Source organism: Dipodomys merriami, unplaced genomic scaffold (assembly GCF_024711535.1).
Source record: "Dipodomys merriami isolate MVZ:Mamm:240054 unplaced genomic scaffold, mDipMer1.0.p SCAF_35, whole genome shotgun sequence".
In the NCBI taxonomy this organism is placed as follows: domain Eukaryota; kingdom Metazoa; phylum Chordata; class Mammalia; order Rodentia; family Heteromyidae; genus Dipodomys; species Dipodomys merriami.
This window is the reverse complement of record NW_027205048.1, coordinates 15,302,060-15,323,035: the sequence shown is the minus strand read 5'-3', so window position 1 is coordinate 15,323,035 and position 20,976 is coordinate 15,302,060. Positions and strand designations below refer to the sequence as shown.

Below are 20,976 nucleotides of genomic sequence, written 5' to 3'. Positions count from 1 at the left end.
CTCTTCAGCTCAAGGCAAGCGCTCTACTATTTGAGCCACAGCGCCACTTCCGGTTTTCTGAGTGGTTTACTGGAGATAAGAGTTTCACAGACTTTTCTGCCTGGGCTGGCTTTGAACTGCTATCCTCAGATCTCAAGATTACAGGCATGAGCCACCAGTGCCAGGTTCTTTTGTTCGTTTTATCTGACAGCTTTCATCTGACTTTGGTATTCTCAATCATATCTCCTCAGTGCAATTCTTCAGCCTGTTATAGGTCCAAGGTACAGTGCTAGGGGCTGAGAGGTGAGGATCTACTACCTCTTGCTTAGCTCTCCCAGCACCAGATGACCTAGGCCCCAGTACCTGTTTCTACCTCAAGAAGGGGACTATGTTACTGAGCATACCAGAGCAGGATAGCCAGGAAACCTGGGAAAGCCCTGGGTGGGAACCTGCCTTACTCTGAGAACTCAGGGAAATGTCCAGGAAGATCAAGAACTGGCCTGTCCGTGAAAATGGCAGACCTTCCTGGTGAGGTCAGTACAGTAGCAGAGCAAGAAGCTGAAGCCGAAGGAAGCCAGAGTGAAGAGCCAGCAGCCCCAATCACCTGGCACCAGCTTGGGAGACTGAGTAAGGGGGTGCTGGACCTCAGAGCTCCTCTGTTCGGTTCTCTGACCAGTTCAGCTGCCTTCACATCCTGGCTTTGCCTTCCCTGCCGTTCACTTTGACTATCCTCAGCAGCAGGTGCAGACATGATGAGGGGAGGGACCAGACAGATGGGAGCCCAGTGTGTGTCAAGACAGCAGTGTGGAAGAATGGGGCAGGTTAAAAGGGTCAAGGCCTGGGGACAGTCAGCTGTCGAGACCACAGGAATCCTGCATCTGAAGGTATGGAGCAAGTTGAAATGCTGAACTTGAGCCAACTGGCAAGGGGTGAGCACCTGGCCCGAGGCTCGGTTTCCCCTACCTGAACACAGAGGTGTGGAGAGATCCTATCTTAGCAGGTGTGTGTGGGGTGTGATGTATGTGGAGTGGGAGTGTCCTGTATCGTGCCTGGACTCACCAACCAACATTGCCATTTACCACATGGCATAGCTTCATACAGGCTACCACGGCAAATCCTCCGAGAGATGAGGACAGAGACAAAGACGCTGGAGCAAGAAGTTTCTAGAATGGTGGTAGAAGTGCCAGTCAAACTGGGCCTGTTGGTGATGAGTCCCTGGGACCAAATTCCCCTCTGCTGTCTTCCCTTCTAGAGAATCCTTCTAGAGAACCCATTCCTTCCCAGCTTGGCTGTCCCCCTGAGAGGTGTGTGATTTTGAGATAAGACATCCCCCTCCCCCCACCTCCACCAGCTGGCTCTGATTGGTTCCGATACTGTCAAGTTTTGAATATAACTTACAGGATTTCCACAGAAAATCAATGTGACAATCTCATTGCTCCACACCCAGGCCTTCTCGTGAACAGTAATCTCGAGTTCACACTGGAAAAGTCAGCAGCGTTATAGTTGGTGCTAGTGTGTGGACTCTGCTTTCTCTGAGTTGTTTCAGTTTTTCCATTTTCTTCTTGAGAACAGGGAGGGTACTGAAATATTTACAAGAACTTTGCTGGCCAGCCAATGTCGAGTAGTGCCTGTACTCTAATAGACTGGAGCTGAGTCTACAACGCTATCACACACTTGGAGGGAAAAGGAGGGGGAAAAAAATCTACAAATATGTGGGGTTTTGACACCAAAGACAAAATATCTGTATTTCAATATTTTCAGTTTTCCTCCAGAAATCATCTAGTGGGAGAGCACTAGTGAGGCAAGCAGACAGTACAGCTAAATGTGTATCCGCATACAGAAGATCTGTTCTGTGTACTTACTGTAATTTGAACAGCAGAGGTGATCGTGCAGGTGTGTGTATCGTTACAGATCAAATGTCCGGTTTTGCTAGGTGGTAGAGATATTCAGAAGTGTCTGGGACATAAGGGATTTCTAGAGCACATTAAAATGTGACTTACCGCTCTTGATAACTACAGTCTGAATTGGGAGCCTTAGAGGGAGCTTCGCTTCCTTTTTGTATAAGGAATTAGGCAAATATTTGGCTTATCATGGATATATTTGGATTCTAGTCCTTCATTTTATAACAATTGCATACTAAAACAGGCATCCCTGGCAGCAGCCCCCTTCATAAACTTAACTTTCTTTAACGCATTTTAAAAGCCAATCATGTTGGTATTGTGGTCTGCTGCAGACATCATTTGTAGTTGAGCCAGGATATTATTGAAGAATTGTGAAGCTCTCTAGGTATTACATCCGTATATAAACCATGTGTTAGAAAGATATAAATTCAGTTTTGAAATATTTGTGAGACTGCTCTTGGCTTTCAGTCAGTGCCAAACATGTGTTTTGGTGACAGATGGAGTCATGTGAGCCCTGAATGAAACACTTTCTTGTGTGTAGACTTTTGTCGTCCAGCAGTTGGGTTGGAGAAGTTTGGAGATTAAGAGAATCAGGTTGCTAAGAAGTTTGTTCTTTCTCATCCAAATAAGTTACCAGGTTACTCGGTCCCAGATTCTGTGTCTTAGAGATGTTATGAATTTGCATTGAAAATTGATATGGACTAGTTAAGTGTAGGCTTTCTTCTGTGAACTTTACATCATGAAACTAGAGCATCTTCCTAAGAAATGAACTTTGTGGGCCTGTAGACTCCTCCAGGAAGACTGGATCTAAGACTGTCAGGTAAAGCAGAGGACTCGTAGACTAATACAGACTTCAGCCAGCGATTTTTTTTTTTAGTGTAAGTATGACCCCAGTATCGCACAGGATACACTTACGCTAAAATGCTGTCATTTATCTCCAAGTCAGATTCCACTGGAAGCTCTATTTTTATTTTCCAAATCTGACAACTTCTCTTGCACTGCAGTTTCCTGTTCACTCTCCTATATCCACCGTCACTGTCATGGAAGACTTCTCAGTGGTGGAGGTGTGGTGAGTAAGGCTGGAAGTCTATGCCTGGGAGGGGAAGGGAGAGAGGGGGAGGGAGAATGAGAGGGAACTCTCAGCCACGCACTCATGTAGAACAAAAAAAAGACGCCCTGTGAGAACAAAGCTCCAAAGCAGACCCAGAATACAACGTCGTGCGTGGGGTTTGTCTCACTCAGTGCTATTTCTCTTCTGGGCATCCATCTCCTCGTGTTTTCCTTCATGCTGTGTGTTTCCATGCTGTGTAGGCAGAGCGGAACACGAGGTGACAGCTCAGAAAGGGCATCCTTTGGCCATCCTCTAGAAGCCTTTTGCTTTCTCTCCCTTTCCCTCACATTTGAACCCCACCTTCTCAAAGCGGGATATAGCTGTCACTTTGCAACAACCTTCTAGCAAATCTCCTCTTCAGTCAGCTTGTCTGTCTGCTTCAGCCTTATACATTTGGCCTTTCCTCTCCTTGGGTGTCCAGCTCCCTGTCAGCAGGGTGTTGCCCAGTCAAAGGAGCCTGGCAGTCAAGGGAGGTTAAGGAAAAGATTCTTTCCCTTCTTCTCCTTGTAATGTTCCCTTTAGCTGAGCACTACCATGTTCAGGCACTAAGTCATTGCCCCTTGTTCTCTCAACTTCTCCAGGGGTTAAGTCCAAGGTGCCCTGTATATATAGAAGGTCCATCTTTAGTGAAAAGAAGAACTCAAACCCTCAAACCCTCTGCTCATGGAAACCTGAAATGCCGCTCACCCTTAGCCTATGACACCAGCACCCCACTTCTGAACAACGGGAAAGAGTCATTCCTAGAGGTGACTCCATGCTTCTGCTCTTACAACGAGAGGGTTCTGGCTGACCCAGCAGCCATTTTGTTTTGGAAGGAGCCCTGTTGGAGATGGTAATATTTTTACATGGCAATGTTGGATATGGAAACAACTTTATGTGGTCACTCTTACCATATAAAGTTTCATGTAAATAAACAGACTAGTTAGAAATGGGCAGTAGATATGAACAAATAATTCCTGAATGAAAAAAAAACAAGAAAAACAAGAAAAAGCTGAAGTTCAGCAATGTTAAAAAAATGCCTATTAACACAACCAAGAAATATGAATTTTCCCCTTATAAATGGTCAGATACTGTTTGCAAGACTTTTCACACTTGGCTACGGGGCTGCCAGATCCTTGCTATATGAATAGAAATTACTCCCATTTCATATGCAGTGGCCAGTCCCTGTCCACCCAAGCCATGCCCTCCCCAGCCCTCTAGCAGTGATTAAGCAAGCATCCAAGGGAAATCAATCTCCTTGTCGATTACCCTATGCAAACCACATGATCAGAAGCGGAGAAAGTCTGGCTACTTCCCAGCTACTCTCTTACTATGCACATTCACAGAGAATTGAAAATTCATCTAGAATAATCAGTGTATCATTAGCGTTTATTTTAAACCGAGACTCCACAGATATTCTGTGATAAGACACCCATTCACCAGCATGGGACTGGAAAGTTCTGTAAGTAATAAAGCAGAATAAGTTTCAGCATGGTTGAGAGGAGGTTGTTTAAAAGTTTCTAAAGTGGCTATGTGCTGGTGATTCACACCTGTAATCCTAACTACTTAGGAGGCTGAGATCTGAGGATCAAGGTTCAAAGCCAGACTGGGAAGACAAATCTGAGAGTTTCTTATCTCCAGTTAACCAGCAGGAAGTGGAGCTGTGGGTCAGGAATAGAGCATCATCCTTGAGCAAAAAAGGCCTTTAAGGGACAGTTTCCAACTCCTGAGTTCAAGCCCCAGTACTGAAACACCACAAAAAGGCTAAGGGGCAGTGTCCAGAATCTGAGTGCAAGCCTCAGTACAGAAACACCATAAAAACAAAAACAAAAGTTTCTACATTGTTCCTTTATATTTAAAAAATGGCTTTCTCTATTTAAGACAATGCAAAGATTCAGATACTGAAACTATTTCGTTTAAGAAACCGAGAACATAAGAATTCTAATCAAGCGTATTTAAAAAAAAATGTTCTTTGATCAAACCGTTTGCCTAAGAGATGCCTGTCCAATTTAATAGAATTACAACTTCTCTGAGTTTAAGACTCGGGTGCTAGGATGTAACCGTTTATGTTATCCAATTTAACTATATAAATTAGGATTTCCCATTTGAGTTCCCCAAATTCAATGGTAACAGGCAACACTAGAAAATTAAAGTTGCACAGATCCTCTGGGTACCCACTTCCAGATTGCTTCCCTTTTCCCTTGGTCATGAGGACTTAGACAGGAGTGTCGACTGACTCAGTAACCTTTGACAGGTGTTCTCTGACTCAGAAACCCCTGCCTTCCCGTGCTTCAAGTTCCTCCTGGCTCCTAAAGCCACGAAGGCCCAGTGACTGAGTGTAGCAAGTGGACAGGGGAGGGCCAGGCCCTTGCTGTGGCTGTTCGGAATTCTGAAGATATTTCCCCATAGAGGCACACAGGATTTCAGGTTTAAAACAATTATCTGAGTTAGAACTCAGTGTACCTTTTTCTTATAAAGAAAATGCAGTGTTCTAAACGGTGGCACAAGAACCAATTACATCATGAGTTAATAAGCATCTCAGAACTAGCCTTCCAGAACTTTTTGAGTCGACAGAAATGTACTCCAATTTCTAATAATCCGCCTTTTGGTGTGCCTGCTGAGGTGTAGCTCGCCCCTGGGTAGCATGGCAGGTATAGCCACTCGTGAGCACAGAAGGGAATGACAGGCTACCATGATGGCAATTTCTACTATGGTTCCTTAGTTCCCTGTTCTGATCTCATTGCGGCTCCTTGAGGAAGCCTTCCTGCTGGGCACATAATGAGCAAAATGTTTTAGATGAGGACTCTGGTTGACACGGCCGTTCTTTCTCATTAAAAGTAAGTAAATTGGAATTCTGGCTCATAAATAAGACTCGTGTGGCTTTGCTTGTGTGCATCCGCCCGCAAGGCACCAGACACTGCTGTCACCTGTCAGAACTTTGAAGAACGAGGCAGGAGCCCCAGGCTCCCACCCGTGTCATCACAATCACAGGCACGCTGGGGGAATTTTTAAAAACCAACTTGTTTTGAGTGTATTTCACAAATACAACAAATACTTGTCCACACTTGGGCATCGAGCAGGGATTCGAAAGACAAATACCATTTGGTGTTGCTAGCTTCGATTGGAGAGTGGGTAGACAGACAAAAGGGGTAAATAAATAAAACAAGTTTGGATAGTGACCTCTCCGAGGGGTGACATCTGACCTGAGATCTGCTAATGAGGATTGTGGGGTTTCATGAAGGGTTGAGAAAAGCATCTTCTCAAGAGAAGGTACAGCAAAAGTGAAGGAGGGGAGGTGGGGCAGAGGTGAGCATCTGAAGGGCCCAGAGGGGGCTCAGTATGATCACAGTAGAAAGAGCAAGGGGGTGCTAACAGGGGACAAAATTCTAGAACTTGCAGGCCTCAGGGAGGACTTGGAATTTTATTCCAAGTGTTTCCAGGCCAGAATGATTAGCATAGCAGTTGCTGAGTTGATGTTCACCATTATAATCAATGCACATTTATTGACTCTGTAATCTATGTTTGATGCTGCATTTTTACCTCTGGATGATTCTAATCCATTCTTTTCCAGGCTCCATAGACTCAGTTGTTAGGCAGGGACTGTTCTCAGTGTGAGTCAGTTTGACCTTGCTTAAAATCCCTAGGACAGGCTAAAGTGGCTCATGCCTATCTATAATCCTAGCTCTATCTGAAGCTCACAGCTCTAAGTCAGTCTGGGCAGGAAAAGCTGTGAGGCTCATATCTTTAACCAGCAAAAAGCTGGAAGTGTAGCTGTGGTCCAAGTGGTGGAGAGCCAGCCTTGAACAGCAACAACAACAAAGTAAGAGCTTTGTGTTCAAGCCCTAGTACCAGCACATCCCCCGAGCCCCCACCTCTGCACCCCACACAATCTCAAGGACAGCTTTCCAGAAAACTCAAAATCCACACTCTGACTTGGAAGACCTGCCGTGGCGTGGTCCTTGTGTGACTTGGCCTTAAATGTCCAGCTCTGCACTTGGACACTCATATCAATGTTGATTTTTGTGTTTTTGTGTGGGTTTTTCTTTTTTTGGGTCCGGTCGTGGGGCCTGAACTCTGGGCCTGGGCACTGTTTCTCAGCTCTTCAGCTCAAGGCTAGCACTCCACCACTGGAGCCACAGCGCCACTTCCAGCTTTTTTATTTTTGCTTATGTGGTGCTGAGGAATCGAACCCAGGGCCTCAGGCATGCAAGGCAAGCACTCTACCACTGAGCCACCTTCCCAGCCCCAGTTTTTGTGTTTTTTGTGGAAGATTCTGCCATAGATATTTCTCTTCTCAAATGTCCCCTCCTTTAAGACTGGAGGAACCTTTAAGAACTTGTGGATTCTGAGATCCAGGTCTCAGCTCCACCAGCCATCTTTCATAATGGGTAGTGCAGAGCTAACAGATCACAACTTGCAGAGAATTGAAAATCCATTTAGATCAATTAATGCATTGTTAGTGTGATGTTTAAGCCAGGACAGTGACAGTGTTCTGAGCAGAAGTGGGAGAGTTTTTTAACACAAAGGAGAATGAAAACAAAGTACACAGTACCCACTGGAGTTGTTGACTCTGGGAAATACAGAAAGCACTATGTCAAAATGTCACCAGCGAGGAGAGGGTGATGAATGGCGGTGGCCTTTGACAAGGCTGGTAGGATAGAAAATGTCTGCCTTTGTCTGAACATGTTGAATTTGAGGTGGTGAGGATAAGGACACACTGAAAGAACGTGTCCAGAGCCAGACTGTGACAGTGTGAAGTATTCAGACGGGAAGATACGGATTCAGGATACGATGACTTAAAAATCCCGAGTTCTCTAGAGAATAGTAAGGGTGAAGAGGAGAGAAGGTCTAGATCTTAAGCTTGGGGGAAAAAGTTCACAAGAATCCCATCCCAACTAAGAAGCCAAGTGCAGTAGTGTGAGCCTATGTTTCTAGCTCCATTGGAGGAAGAAATAGGGCAATCATGGGTCGAGCCTGGCCCAGACAAAAATGCAAGACTCCACACCTGAAAAAACGCCTGAAGAAGAAAGGACGAGGGTGTGGCTCAAGTGCCAGAACACCTGACAAGCTAGCAGGAGGCCCTGGAGTCCAAACCTCCAATACAGAGAGAGAGGCAGGGGATGAGGTTTGGTCAGAAAATGGAAGACACCAGAGCTGCTGTGTGCTGCTCAGGCAGGTGTAGGAAAGTTGTTCTAAGATGTCAAAAAGACAACAAGGCTGGCAAGGTGGCTCTCAGATGGGGGCAGAGCTTAGTGTAGGTACAGAAAGACATCTTGTTTAATTGCCTGTAATGTGCTACAGGACTAGATGCAGTCAACTAGGTTCTATTCCTGTGCTTTTGCCGTTAATGTCCCCAAATTGTTCCTGGGGTATACATTTTAATAATTAGTCCCATATTTCTCTCTGCATCATTTCTTGAAGAGTTCTGACATTCCTCTGCTCCAGAGTATTTGAGATGAGCAGCCAGTCGCTGCCCCTCTGAGGGACAGACTGATTAATGAATTTGAAACGCAAAGCTTCAGAGCTTTGACATTCATTCTGACATTCATATTGGGCAACTTGGAGAAAAACCTGCACAAAGCTGTAGTTTTGTCTCCTAATTTGTAAACTGGGATTCACATTAGCTTCCACTGACCAACAAGAGGATGTCAAGATATAAGTCTGTGTTGTGAATGGTTTATTCCTCACACGTGGGAGGAACTGTGATGAAAAGTGATGTTTATGTAGCGCAGACATGACTTGTACTTGGGCTATGGGTCTGTTTGAAACATTTATGGGAAGCCACAACTAGCTTCCTTTGAATTTCCAAATGACATATAAAACATCATTTCAGAACTGTACTTGTTGCACAGTCCTGGCTACTTTTGTGTGCAAATGGCTCTGTCCCCAATCACACCGAAGGCTGCACAGAAACCCTGGCAGTTTCTCATCATCACATGATTGATATTTCTAAGTTTATTTTTCCCATAATAAAATAATATGTGCTGATTATAGAAAAATCAGAAGGCCATACAAATATAAAGAAGAGAAACATAATGAATTCATAGCCCCAGTGCTCAAAGAAAACTAGCAAGACCATTTTGGTTTGCTTCTTTCCAAACATTCATCAAAACTCAGCAGGGCTGGGCACTGGTGGCTCATGCCTATAATCCTAGCTACTCAGGAGGCTGAGATCTGAGGATCAAGGTTCAAAGCCAGCTCACAGGAAAGTCCTTGAGACTCTTATCTCCAATAAACCACTCAGAAAACCAGAAGTGGTGCTGTTGCTCAAGCAGTACAGTGCTTACCTTGAGCTGAAGAGCTAAGGGACAGCGCCCAGGCCCATAGTTCAAGCCCTAAGACTGACAAAAAATAAAACAAAGCAAAACACCCCCAAACCCCAGCAAGCTGAACTAGAGAGCATCCAAGTATACTTTTGTACCCCTGATCTTCCCTGATCAGTCCTCTGAGGGCAGGGCTGAAGTCCTATATCCAACCTGACTCCTAAAGGGTCAGATGAGACTGGTACACTCAGGATTGTTTGGACATAGATAGACTCATGAAGGATCAGAGGATCAAGAAATACAAAGGTCAAGCACTCTGGTGTGTACACACAGAACATCTTCTATTTAATCATGGCTACTTCTCCTTAGCCACCCACCATAATATATAATTCTCTGAGTAGGTAACTGGGTCTCAGGATCTGGGAGAGTCTGGGTTCTGTTTCTGACCCGTGTGTGTGTGTGTGTGTGTGTGTGTGTGTGTGTGTGTGTGTGTGTGTGTGTGTGTGTGTGTGTGTGTGTGTGTGTGTGTGTGTGTGTGTGTGTGTGTGTGTGTGTGTGTGTGTGTGTGTGCGCACGTACACACACATTGGTACTAAAGCTTAAACTCAGGACTTGGATACTGTCCCTTAGCTTTTTCACTCAAGGCTGGCAACTTTGCCATTGATCCATAACTCCCCTTCACTTTTTCATGGTTAATTGGATACAGGAGTCTTGTGGACTTTCCTATCGAGGCTGGTTTCAGACCACAGATACTTAGGTTTGGCCTCCTGTGCAGGTAGGATGAGAGGTGTGCCATCGGTGCGCCTCAGACCGTTTTTTGACCAGCATGTTATGTGACAGTCCCATGATTTCACCTCCCTAAAGCATGTTTGTCCTTTTCACTTCTGTACTGTGCCTCAGAGTCTAGCACAAAGAAGATGGCATTGCATCTCAGCATGGTGTTCCAGGAGTCCCCAGGAGTACACTGAAGGGCCTTCCCCTTGCTTAGAAACGTACTGTTTTCGCATTCTACACCTTCTTAAACTCCAGGAAAGCCTGCTGAGGAGCTGTGTCCACAATGGTCAACCACAGCTACTGCATTTTTTTCTTCCATCTAATAAGCAGTGCAGCTGGAGAAGAGGTGAGTGGCAAAGGCTCTGATTCGCTGATGTGAAGCCCTGGTGAGCCCAGCTCTTGGCGAGCCTTTTGAAACTGCACCACTTCAGAACTATATGGATATTCTTGCAGGCTTCAGATTATTGGAAATGTTATTAATGGCCTATACTTTTGGAGCAGTTTTTAGGTTTATAGGAATGTCGAGAAGCTAGTATAAAAAAATGTTTCACAGATATTCTACATCTCATTGCCACCCTCTGCTGAAGGCTGGTTGGGAGGGCAGTGATAAGCCCAGTTTTTAATTTTTATTTTTTGGTGATCCTGGGGTGTGAGCTCAGAGCCTCATGCTTGCTCAGCTGGTGCTCTACTATGTAAGCCACACCACCAGCCTGGCTTTTCTGAATGGGGTTGGCTTTGAACCATAATCCTCCAGATCTTAGCCTAAGTAGCTAGAATTATAGGTGTGAACCACAGGTACCCAGCTCTGTTACTTTAGCATCTTACATTAGTATTATATGTTGATTATAACTACTGAGAAAATGTTGGCATCATATCTGAAATTAGGGTCACGCTTCGTCATCTTTCTTTTGCTTTTACCTAACATGCTTTTCCTGTTGCTCTGTCTCACGCATGACCCGATGTCACAGTTAGTGGTCATGTCTCCTCAGCCTCTTGGCTAAGTCTGTCCTAGTTTTTGATGAGGTTGACAGTCTAGAAGAGTACAAGACAGGTGTGTATTTATTTTAGGATGCATCTTCTAGGGGATTTATCTCAAGATGAGACTGGGGTTATGGGATTTGCAAAGCAAGATGACAGATGTAATGAATCAAAGGTTCCACCAATCACATGACACGTGGTCTTGATGATGTGGCCTTAATGATGTGCCTGCTGTATGGTTTGCCAGGTCTCTCCACTGCAGAGCCACTCTTTCTAGATTAACATTTGCTTTGATTTTTTTGGAGGCTCATTGGACTGTGTCCTAGAAGTATATCCCTAATTTCCACTTGGGGAATGATTCAGATAGGATGAAAGAAGGATGTTGAGATTTGGTTGAGGCTGAAAACCCATCTGAACCAAAGGAGGCGTTTTGTCATTATGGGTGCCATATTGGCACAAAACAAGTTGGTCAGTGCTGTATGGTTTTATTTAGGCCTTGGATATCTGGGGCCAATCAGAATTCTAGTTGGGTTTCCAGTGCCTTGACCTGCTTCTTTTGCAGCTGGTGCTGGCTGCTTCGACTTCATTTGTTCTCGCGGGATTTAAAAATAGTATTTAATCTCAATTCTCCTATTGGGACCTCAGATTGAGTCTTCTGTCTTGAGTTCATATGGGTGTCAGCAATGACTTCTCTTGAAGCAGTGCTCGGGTGAGAGGCTTAGCTTCGTGTTTATGGAATCACTTGACCAGAGTTTGGTGGGTTGGATGATAGATAATCCTGGAACTTTCTAGCTGTTTTCAGTGTATACTTACAATTTTCACACCAGTAGATAGACGGAGGTACCATGAAACCTAGAGACTTGGATTATGATATCTTACTGGAATCATGCATTATGCTTTTTTGGGACAGTACTGGGATTTGAACTTAGGGCCTTGCACTCATTAGGCTGGTACTCTATTTCTTGAGTCCCATCTCCAGTCCTTTTTTACCCCTTTAATTATTTGGAATGGGGAAGGGTGTCACATTTATGCATGGGTGAGTGTCTACCATAGACCTCCTATTTCTGCTTTCCTCATAGCTGAGCTGATAGGCCTATTTTCACTACACTTAACTTTCTTCAGTTGAGAAGCTCTTTGTCTGGGCTGGCCTCTAGCTACAGTCCTCCCAATCTTGGCTTTCTAATTGGCTAGCATTATAGGCATGAATCGCTGTACTTGGCTACACATTACCCTTTCTAAAAGCCTTTAATGCATTGCCTCGTGCCTCATGTGTGATTCCTTCACTGGGTGAGACCTGAGGAATAAGAGAACAGAACTGTGAGGTTTCCATCTTGTAAAGGGCCAGCCTCAGATTCAGACAGTGACAAAAGACAGAGATGGGATCAGGCCTGAGTCCTGTGGCTCCGTGATGGTCCTTGGTCCTTGGCGGCACGAGTCTCCACCCCGAGAAGCTGCAGGGAAGGTGGGCCGCGGATGCCTTGGACTTGTCATCCCTCCTTCACACGCTTCCCTTTACGAGATCGCCAAAGGTGAGGTAGGCTGAGCCAGGATGGTACAGGGCTCCCGTCGCAGCTCTCTGGGTGACTCACCTCGGGGCGTGGCAGTCACTTCAAGGGTGTTGTCGTTGCTAGCTTTTCCAAAGCCATCTTCAGCAAGTTTTGGCTGAGGAACTGGGCCTATCACTTCCCTCATCTGCCTTCACCAGAGGGTGGCAGCCCCAGATGAAACAACAGATGAAGCTCTTCCCAGTGGGAGAGCAGAGCTCATTGGCACAGGAGAGAATTGTGTCAGAACCCAAAATATCTCCCATGCTTCCTTCTGGGACAAGGCCGACACACCCTGGCCTTTTGAGCCACACAGTAGTTGGCATGTCAGATTACCCAAACATTGTCCTGGAAGTTCCTCCCCAGGGTAAGCCATGTACATTTCTTATTTAGCAAATGGTGAATTTTGGTAATACTTAAATACATATTATGCAAAACAAAATGTATGGAAACTGTATATTTTATAATGCCCTTTTTTTTTTAATGTCTGCATCATTCCAGACCTGCTTTTATGGTTTGTCAACAAGATCACTCCATAAAGTACATTCGGATATCTCACAGCTGTGCATAATTTATGCTGCCTATCCATGCAGCACAAATAAAATTTTTTATTTGCACCATCTAAAAGAAATCCCATTGTATAAATACATAAGCAAAGCTCATAAGACATAGTCTTCTGACTTCAGATGCTAAGAGGGGAGACTGAGCAGACAATTAAAAAGCTGGGGGAAGGCTTCATTATCCATAGACGCAGATAATAAATACTGTACAAAGTAAACGGAGCCGTTACTCAGTGTCTTACGAGGGTTACACAGTGTCCCACAAGTGCTGGCATGGCCTGCCTGCAAATCCTCCTAGGAATATTTTGAAATAAAGATGCTAGAGGAAGCCCTGTGGGCCAAAAAGAGTTTCTTGTGGAGTAACAGGCTGGAATAAGTAGAGGAAAGGGAAGTGCTCAGTGGTTGGCATATTTTGCTCTTAGGAAATTAGTCTTTCTCTGCCACCAAGAATGCTGGGGGCGGGGGTAGAGGGCGGGGGGGGGGGGAGGGAGACAGAATGCTCTTGGTTAGGTTTGTGGAGCTCCAGCCTGATTCCATTGGAGGCTGGAGGCGCTGAGACCTCCCCAGTGTCATCAAAGTCAAGGGGCAGACGTACTGTTACTACCAGCTCCCTTGATGAGGGAAGGAGGGCACATGGGAATGGCCTTCCTCGCTAGTGGACCTGGGGTTTAACTTGCCTCTCCTCTCTCCTGAGACAGCATCTAAATATATTCTTGTAAATGCAAGCACCTTTCCTTCAAGTCTCCGCAGCTTGGCTGGAAATCTTTCAGGCCTTTCAGTACCCTGGCTGGAGTGTCCCTGGAAACCTCCTGTTTTCCCTGTGCTGTGGATGGGTGAGTGGGAACACAGGATGCTACTGTTAGATTTCTTTCTCCATTAACTTGAACAGGCCCTGGGACAACTAGATTTGCTATCAACCAATCTAACAAATTTACCTGTGTTGCAAATGCAGAACTCAAAACCACCAGGAGGAGCTTATAATTTAACTAGTCTATTTATGTAGATCACTTTTGTGACAGTTTTACCTGGCTTTTTAGAGAGGTTACTATAATACTGGTGTTAACTCTTGTCATATTGCTTGTTTTTCAGGGATCAAGGGGGGAAATTTTGGCATGGGAGTATATGCCTGTAATCCCAAATTGTAGATAAGGTGATTGTAGTCTAGGGTTACCTTAGGCAAAAAGAGAAGGAGGAAGAGGAGGAGGAGGAGGAGAAGGAGGTGGAGGATGAGGAGGAAGAGGAGGAGGAGGACAAGGAGAAGAAGAAAGAAGAAGGAGAAGGACAAGGAGGACAAGGAGAAGAAGAAAGAAGAAGAAGGAGAAGGAGAAGAGGAAGAAGAGGAGGAGGAGGAAGAAGAGGAGAACTATTCTGAAAATCCCTGGGAGAATGGTTTAAGTGGTAGAAGGCTTGCCTATCATGGGTTCAAACCTCAGAAGTACACCAAACAGAATGGTGGGAAGGCTCTACTTGATGCTAATACTTCATATAGTGGCCTTAACCCAATGAAGTACCATGCTAGCTCTCATTAGAATGCTGTTAATTGCACTTGCAGGCTGCAGTCTGACTGCAGGAGCTGCAGAACTGGCTCAGAACTCTTTGCTACCTATGCATCCCCTGAGGTCCTGGGCAAGAGACCCAGGTGGAGACAGCACTTCTGGGATGAGGCCCCTGACACCGCCGGGGGTGAGCAGCACTTCTCATGGCTGCTCGGCTCCGCATACTTTTGTGGGAGGGGCGGGCATTGACAACATGTACTGTTGTCTACACACTGGGGAGGAACTTCCTGGGTGCTGTTGGGTAATACGACTCCCTGACTATGGGGATGAAAAAGTCCCTCCCTGTGGAAAGCATCATTTGCTCTGCTTGGCATGCCCGGCCTGTTCAGGAACAGCACAGCCCTGGTCCTCTGCCGATGGCTGGGACCTTCAGTCCTCTTTTGGGGTGGTGGGGGGTTTTCAGCATTTGGTCTCCTCTCATGCATTCTCTATCCCTATTGATGACCACAAGGGCTATTCTGGTTTAGCCATCAAGAGCACCTTTCCCAGCCACTCTCCTGTCACCCATCTTTCTCACTAAAATTTTAGGGTGGAATAATATTGGACTTGCAGGAGAGCCCCAAGGGTAACAAAGAGCTCACCACGGTCCTGTTCTTCCATGGTATTTGTTGCTCTGTTTGATGGTCTTACAGGTTGAGTGTTTCTTATCTGGTCTCCTGGAATCAGAAATATTTGGACTTAGATTTTCTAGAAACTCTTTATGTGGTAATGGGATTTGAGTTCAGCATCTCAAACATGCTAGATCCGTGCTCTACAGCCGAACCATTCCTCCAGACCCGTTTTTTGCACTGGTTGTTTGGAGATAAGGTCTTACCAAGTCTGCAGTGTAATCCACCCATTTTATGCTTTTTGTTAGAGCTGGGATGGCTGGAATGCGCCACTACTCCCAGATACTGATTGAGATGGGTTTTCTTGTGTAAGCCTAAGCTGGACTTGAGCCACAATCCTTATTTCAGCCTCCACTGATACCTGGCTTAGAATTTGTTTAATTGTGGAGCATTTGTGCCTCCAGAATGAAGGATTGTGGTGCTAGGACCCAAGTGTAAGCAGAAAACTCATACACGTTTTATGTAAAACCTATCGGTATAGCATTTTTTACGTACCTTATCACGTGCAGCATTGTCCGGGCACCTTCCTTTTGACTGGGACTCATCACAAGAAGTCAGGTGTGTCATGGGAGAGCTTCAGATTTGGTGCCATCTGACTAGAGATATTCAACCTGGGCTTGTGGAGTGATCTCTGTCCCAGCACGGGAACGACCATTACGGGACAGCACAATGATGTTAGTTGCACAGAGCTTAGATGGTCAAATCTTCTGGAGTAAAGCTACACTTAAGATATAGTGCAGCTGGAAGGGAATAGCTTCTGCTGAGAGCAGTGAGCACTCACCTCACACACTGAATGTGCTTCTTGAGTGGAGGACTCAGGTATAGAAGCCCTACCCATGGGCTTGTGAGCAAGCAGAGGGTCTCAAAAGATCTTGGTGAGCGACAGAGTAAGCAAATGAGTCATCTAGCAACAGCAACGAGATGGGGAACCCACAACACCAGTCCCACTGTGCTGCCAGCCAGTTCTCTGCTGGTAATGAGCTGGGGAGGGGGGGGAACTCATTGATTGGAGCTCTCCAGGCTGCCAGTGTTGCCTCTCTACAGCCAGAAAGACTCCTGACCTCTTCCAATCAGAGAGCCCCTTCCTTCTCACTCCCTACCACATCCGCAGGACCTTTCCAGTGTCCGTGCCTGCAGCCAGGCCCCTCTTCTACCACGACTGGGGCCTCATCTCCAGTACACAGGCTCTTTGTGAGGACTACAGTCATCCCAGCCCTGAGCTTCCCTTGCTTGTCTCTCCCTGTTCAACATATGGCACCCTAGTCCTCTCTCTCTCCCCACCCCATACAGGGCTGAGACGCAGCCCATGCCTCTGCCTCAGGCTGTATTGCTGACTTCCACCTCTGGAGACCAGCTTCAGAATGTTCTGGAGAGGCTGTGTCAGACAGTTAATGCTCCGGTAGTAATCCTTTTGTAACCTGACCGTAACTGCAGACTTCCACGTTGAGAATGATAAAATGGTGTGGATTTAAAAGTATTCAGGGAATTGTAAAATGTCTAGGATTAAAATTTCAATACCATTTGTGCCTAATAAATGCGAACTCTTCAGTAACCTGAAACTGTGCTGCTATGACTCAGGTCTGAAAATCCCGCGGCCTGGCTAAAGAGATTGGAATAACACGTGTGAGAATCCGGTCTCATCACTCACCTGGCAGCCCGGCTGGCTTGCACAGAGTAGCAGGCGTGTGACCTCATAGGCGAGCAAGCCCAGAGAAAGCACCACCGCGCTGGTTAACAGAGAGAAGGGAACACCCTTATCTTTTCCGTTAGGATTGCTTACAGAAATGGAACCAATTGAGCCCGTGTCCATGTAGCAATTGGTTCAGCATGTTTGGCCCCAAGAAACAAGAGCATAGAACAGTTTCTTGATGCATTGACTTTTTAAAACATAAACCCATCTAGTCATTCTGATCTGGCAAATTAATTTTGTCTTTAAATCACTTACTGAAGCATATAAAATTAGACTTCTTAAGTGTAGAGAGAATTGGCATTATGTTTAACAGATTCACTGGGACTTCAGTCAATGGATTTAGTCTTAATACAGTTAAAGCCTTGAGACTTAATAGAGATCTGATCTTATGTAGTGCATTAATTCGTCATTGTAAAAAGTCACCGCTTGTGGGGCTCTGTTGCTTGCTGAAAGGCTGAATTATATACCTTGCCTTTGATAATAACCCCGTACATATTATAGGTCTGGAAGGAAAAGGTTAAGTTGTTTCTCGTAAGGTACAATACTTTAATGGCTTGATTGACACAGAAATCATCGATTTTAACTCATAACCATAATGTGATGAATTATAGTGTTTCCCTGATTTATTCAACCTCTAAATATTTTCACTGTGTGATTTATGTAATAAGCTGTGGATGCCAAACTCTTCCCAACGAGAATGAAAATGAGGTTGCTTTTTTTTTTTAAATTCAGGGGTGAGCTTACCAGATCAAGGAAGAAATTACGAAGTCAAGGTCGAAGTTGCTGGCACCTCCCTTCTGAGTGGGGATCTTCAGAGCCCAGGAATGAGTGTCCACTCAAAGGTCAGCTATTTGTCTTTTGTGTTTTTTTTCCTTTCAGCTTTAGGTCTGCTGACGGTTGAAAATCATGTTAACTGCATTGATTGTATTTAAGGCTTTCTTTACTCATTTTAATGCTAACTTAGCCTTGTGAAATGACAGCATCATTCTCGGGAAGATTAAATACAATCCAGCGTCAGCTTAACAAGTCTAATGAGTCACTCAGTGGTATTTGCATCTACCCAAAGTGACTCTCCAAGCAGGACCTCAGCATGGTATCACCAGATATACAACTACAATGTTCCATTTGCTTGAATGCTTGATACATTTTTGTAATTATGTATATTTAATCAATATTTTGCTTTATTTAGTTGATGGATAGAAATGTTTTTATGCCACACAAAAAAGTCCATATTGAGTTTTAATATGGTCTGAACTTTACCTGGACATATGTTCAATCATTTGTACTGCCATGATGCAAAAAGTAATATGAATAGTAAAAACATTAGTGATTATATTTAGTGTTTCAGTGAGCTTTATCTGTTAAGTCTACTTGACTTTCTTATGTTTCAAAACTTTTAGGAACCGTTAGAAAATGTTAGAATCTATAGGAATCCGAGCCTCTTGGAGAGATTATACAGATGGCTTTATCCTTGTGTTATGTGGAAATATTTTTAGATCACTTTTCATGATAGAGAGCAGATTTGTTTTTAAAGAGAGGTTGCGATGGTGAAAATCGCCCGAGCTTTCTGGAGCAGGTTCAGCAGCCACCTTCATGTGGGTTTCGATGAGAAGGGTTGTTTGCATCTTTAATTTATGTATAAAGTGCTTGCATTTGAGCTGGGTGCTGATAGCTCACACCTGCAATCCCAGCTACTCAGGAGGTTGAGATCTAAGAATCACAGTTGGGGAAGTGGCGCTGTAGCTCAAGTGGTAAAGCGCTAGCCTTGAGCTGAAAAGCTGAGGGATAGCGCCCAGGCCCAGAGTTCAAGACCCATGACCAGAAAAGAAAAAAAAAAAAGCTTATTCTCTCATGCCAGGCACCAGTGGCTCATGCCTGTAATCCCAGCTACTCAGGAGGCTGAGATCTTAGGATCACGGTTCAAAGCCAGCCCAGGCAGGAAACTCTGTGAAACTCTTATCTCCAATAAACCACCAGAAAACCAGAAGTGGCTCTGTAGCTTAAGTGGTAGAGCACTCGCCTTGAGCTAAAGAGCTGAGGGACAGCGCTCAGGCCCAGAGTTCAAGCCCCACAACTGACCAAAAAAAAAAAAAAGAATCACAGTTGGAAAGAAAACAGCAGCAAAGTCCATTATCCAGCACAAAGCTGGAGGTGGAGGTGTAGCTCAAGTGGTAGAGCACCAACCTTGAGTGAATAAAACTAAGTGAGAATATGAGACTCTGAGTTCAAACCTAGTGCCAGCACAAAAAGAAAAAAGGAGCTTGAATTTGAAACTACATATTTTTAAAAAAGCTTAGGGGTTTGGCTAAAGGAACTAATTCAGTGTCCTGGAAACTATTATGCATTGAATATACAAAGGAGAAGTCAATCATGGTGGTATTGGTGGGATTCCCTGGGTGAAAAACTTAAAGGTACCAAAGAAAAGATGATAGTTGCAGAAAACGAGGAATGTAAGAACATTGATAAAGAACATGTGGATAATTAAAATATTTACAAATTAAAAATTAGGAACAACCTAAAGTTTTTTGGAAGGCATCATGAGGATTGTTTCTGGAATTAGATTTGCCAGCTTTAGCAAATAAAAGCAGAAAATGCCTGGTTAAATTTGGACTTTAGGAAAATGATGGATTTGTTCTTAAGTGTAAGTATATCCTGTACAGTATATGGGACATACTTGTACTAGAATCCTTTGTGTGCTAGTATTGTTTATCTGAAGTGTGGCTCTGAGTGTCCGTCTTCCATCTGGCAGTTGTAGCGGTCTTGGCTTGGGGAAATCAAAGTGCAGAGCTGTGGGGAATTATGAACTTGAGCCAGTGTGGGTTATCGGAGGTTTGCTCTGATTTCGGACATTAGCTTCTTCCTGCCACTCGCTGTCTGGCTGACCTCACCAGACACACCAGACCATGAGTTGGTATATCCACTACGGGCCAACTTCCTTTGTACCTGATAGTGCTCCAGACCACGCGAACAGCTCCTGACTCTGGTGGGATTCCACTCAAGGTGCAGAATTGCATGCCTAGCATAAGTCTCACTAAAATGACTCTGCATTACTACTGACATTACTGAAGAAAACAGGGCTCAAGTGTGGTGGCTCAGTCCTGTCATCTTAGCCATTCACGAGGCAGAGTCTGGAGGTTCATAGTTAGAGGTCAGCCCAGGCAAAAATTAATGTGACCTCATCTCAAGTGATAGCTGAGTGTCTGTCATCTCAACTGCATGAGAAGAGTAAATAAAAGTACTATTGTCGAACATGTTGGGCATAAATGCGAGCTATTCAAAGAAAAGCCAATACAAAAAGGCTGGCACTGTGGTTTAAGTGGTAGAGTGCCTTGCCAAGCAAGCCTGGACCCTGAGTTCAAACCCCAGTACTGTCAGAGAGAAAGAAAGAGACAGAGATACACAGAGAGACACCGAGAGAGAAGGGAACAATTTTGTTGTAATGCCGCAGGGACTCATCTCAATGAACAGCTATGACTTGGATGTGATGTCTGTGGTTATAATACACGCTACATGTGGCAGGGCAGGGGAAAGCCCTGCGGAAGAGCTGCCTGTTGTGGTTAATGTGTACTCATGTTGACCAGAAGTCTCCAATACGATGTGACTGCACACTCTCTTTGTTATCAACAATGGTGGGGATTTGAACTTCAAACTACATCAACACAGTGGATCTCCACCCAGACAAAATGCACTCACATTAATGAATATGTTTATAGCAGACCATGCCTGTTGTACTTTAGAAAAGGCTCTGCTTTTCTTCCCCAGCCCTCTTCCTTCTTTCCAGCTGGCTTATTTAAGAATCTCTGCTGTGCCAGTGCCGGCTGTAGAGTCAATGAAGACAGATAAGCACTCTGCCCCGGCTCTGTCCCTTCCAGCAAAGGGAAATACAAATAAAATAAATCCAGATTGGGATAAGTGTTAAAAAGGACCAACAGGAGAGGGCTGGCCAAGAAAGAGCTTTCTAAGAAGACATAAGATAGGCTGCTGCCTCATGGAGAGTCAGAGACTCAGCCTGAAGACAGCACGTGGGCAAAGG

At 44.8% G+C, this 20,976-nt stretch overlaps 1 protein-coding gene across 1 annotated transcript in view; it reads left to right on the top strand.

Moving 5' to 3' along the window:
- Positions 1-20,976, top strand: part of LOC138803857 (disintegrin and metalloproteinase domain-containing protein 12-like) — a 274,347-nt gene that overhangs the window by 21,692 nt on the left and 231,679 nt on the right. Inside the window, exon 2 of the mRNA XM_069987927.1 lies at positions 17,676-17,785. Coding sequence (XP_069844028.1) covers positions 17,676-17,785 — 110 coding nt within the window. The remainder of the gene's footprint in view (positions 1-17,675; positions 17,786-20,976) is intronic.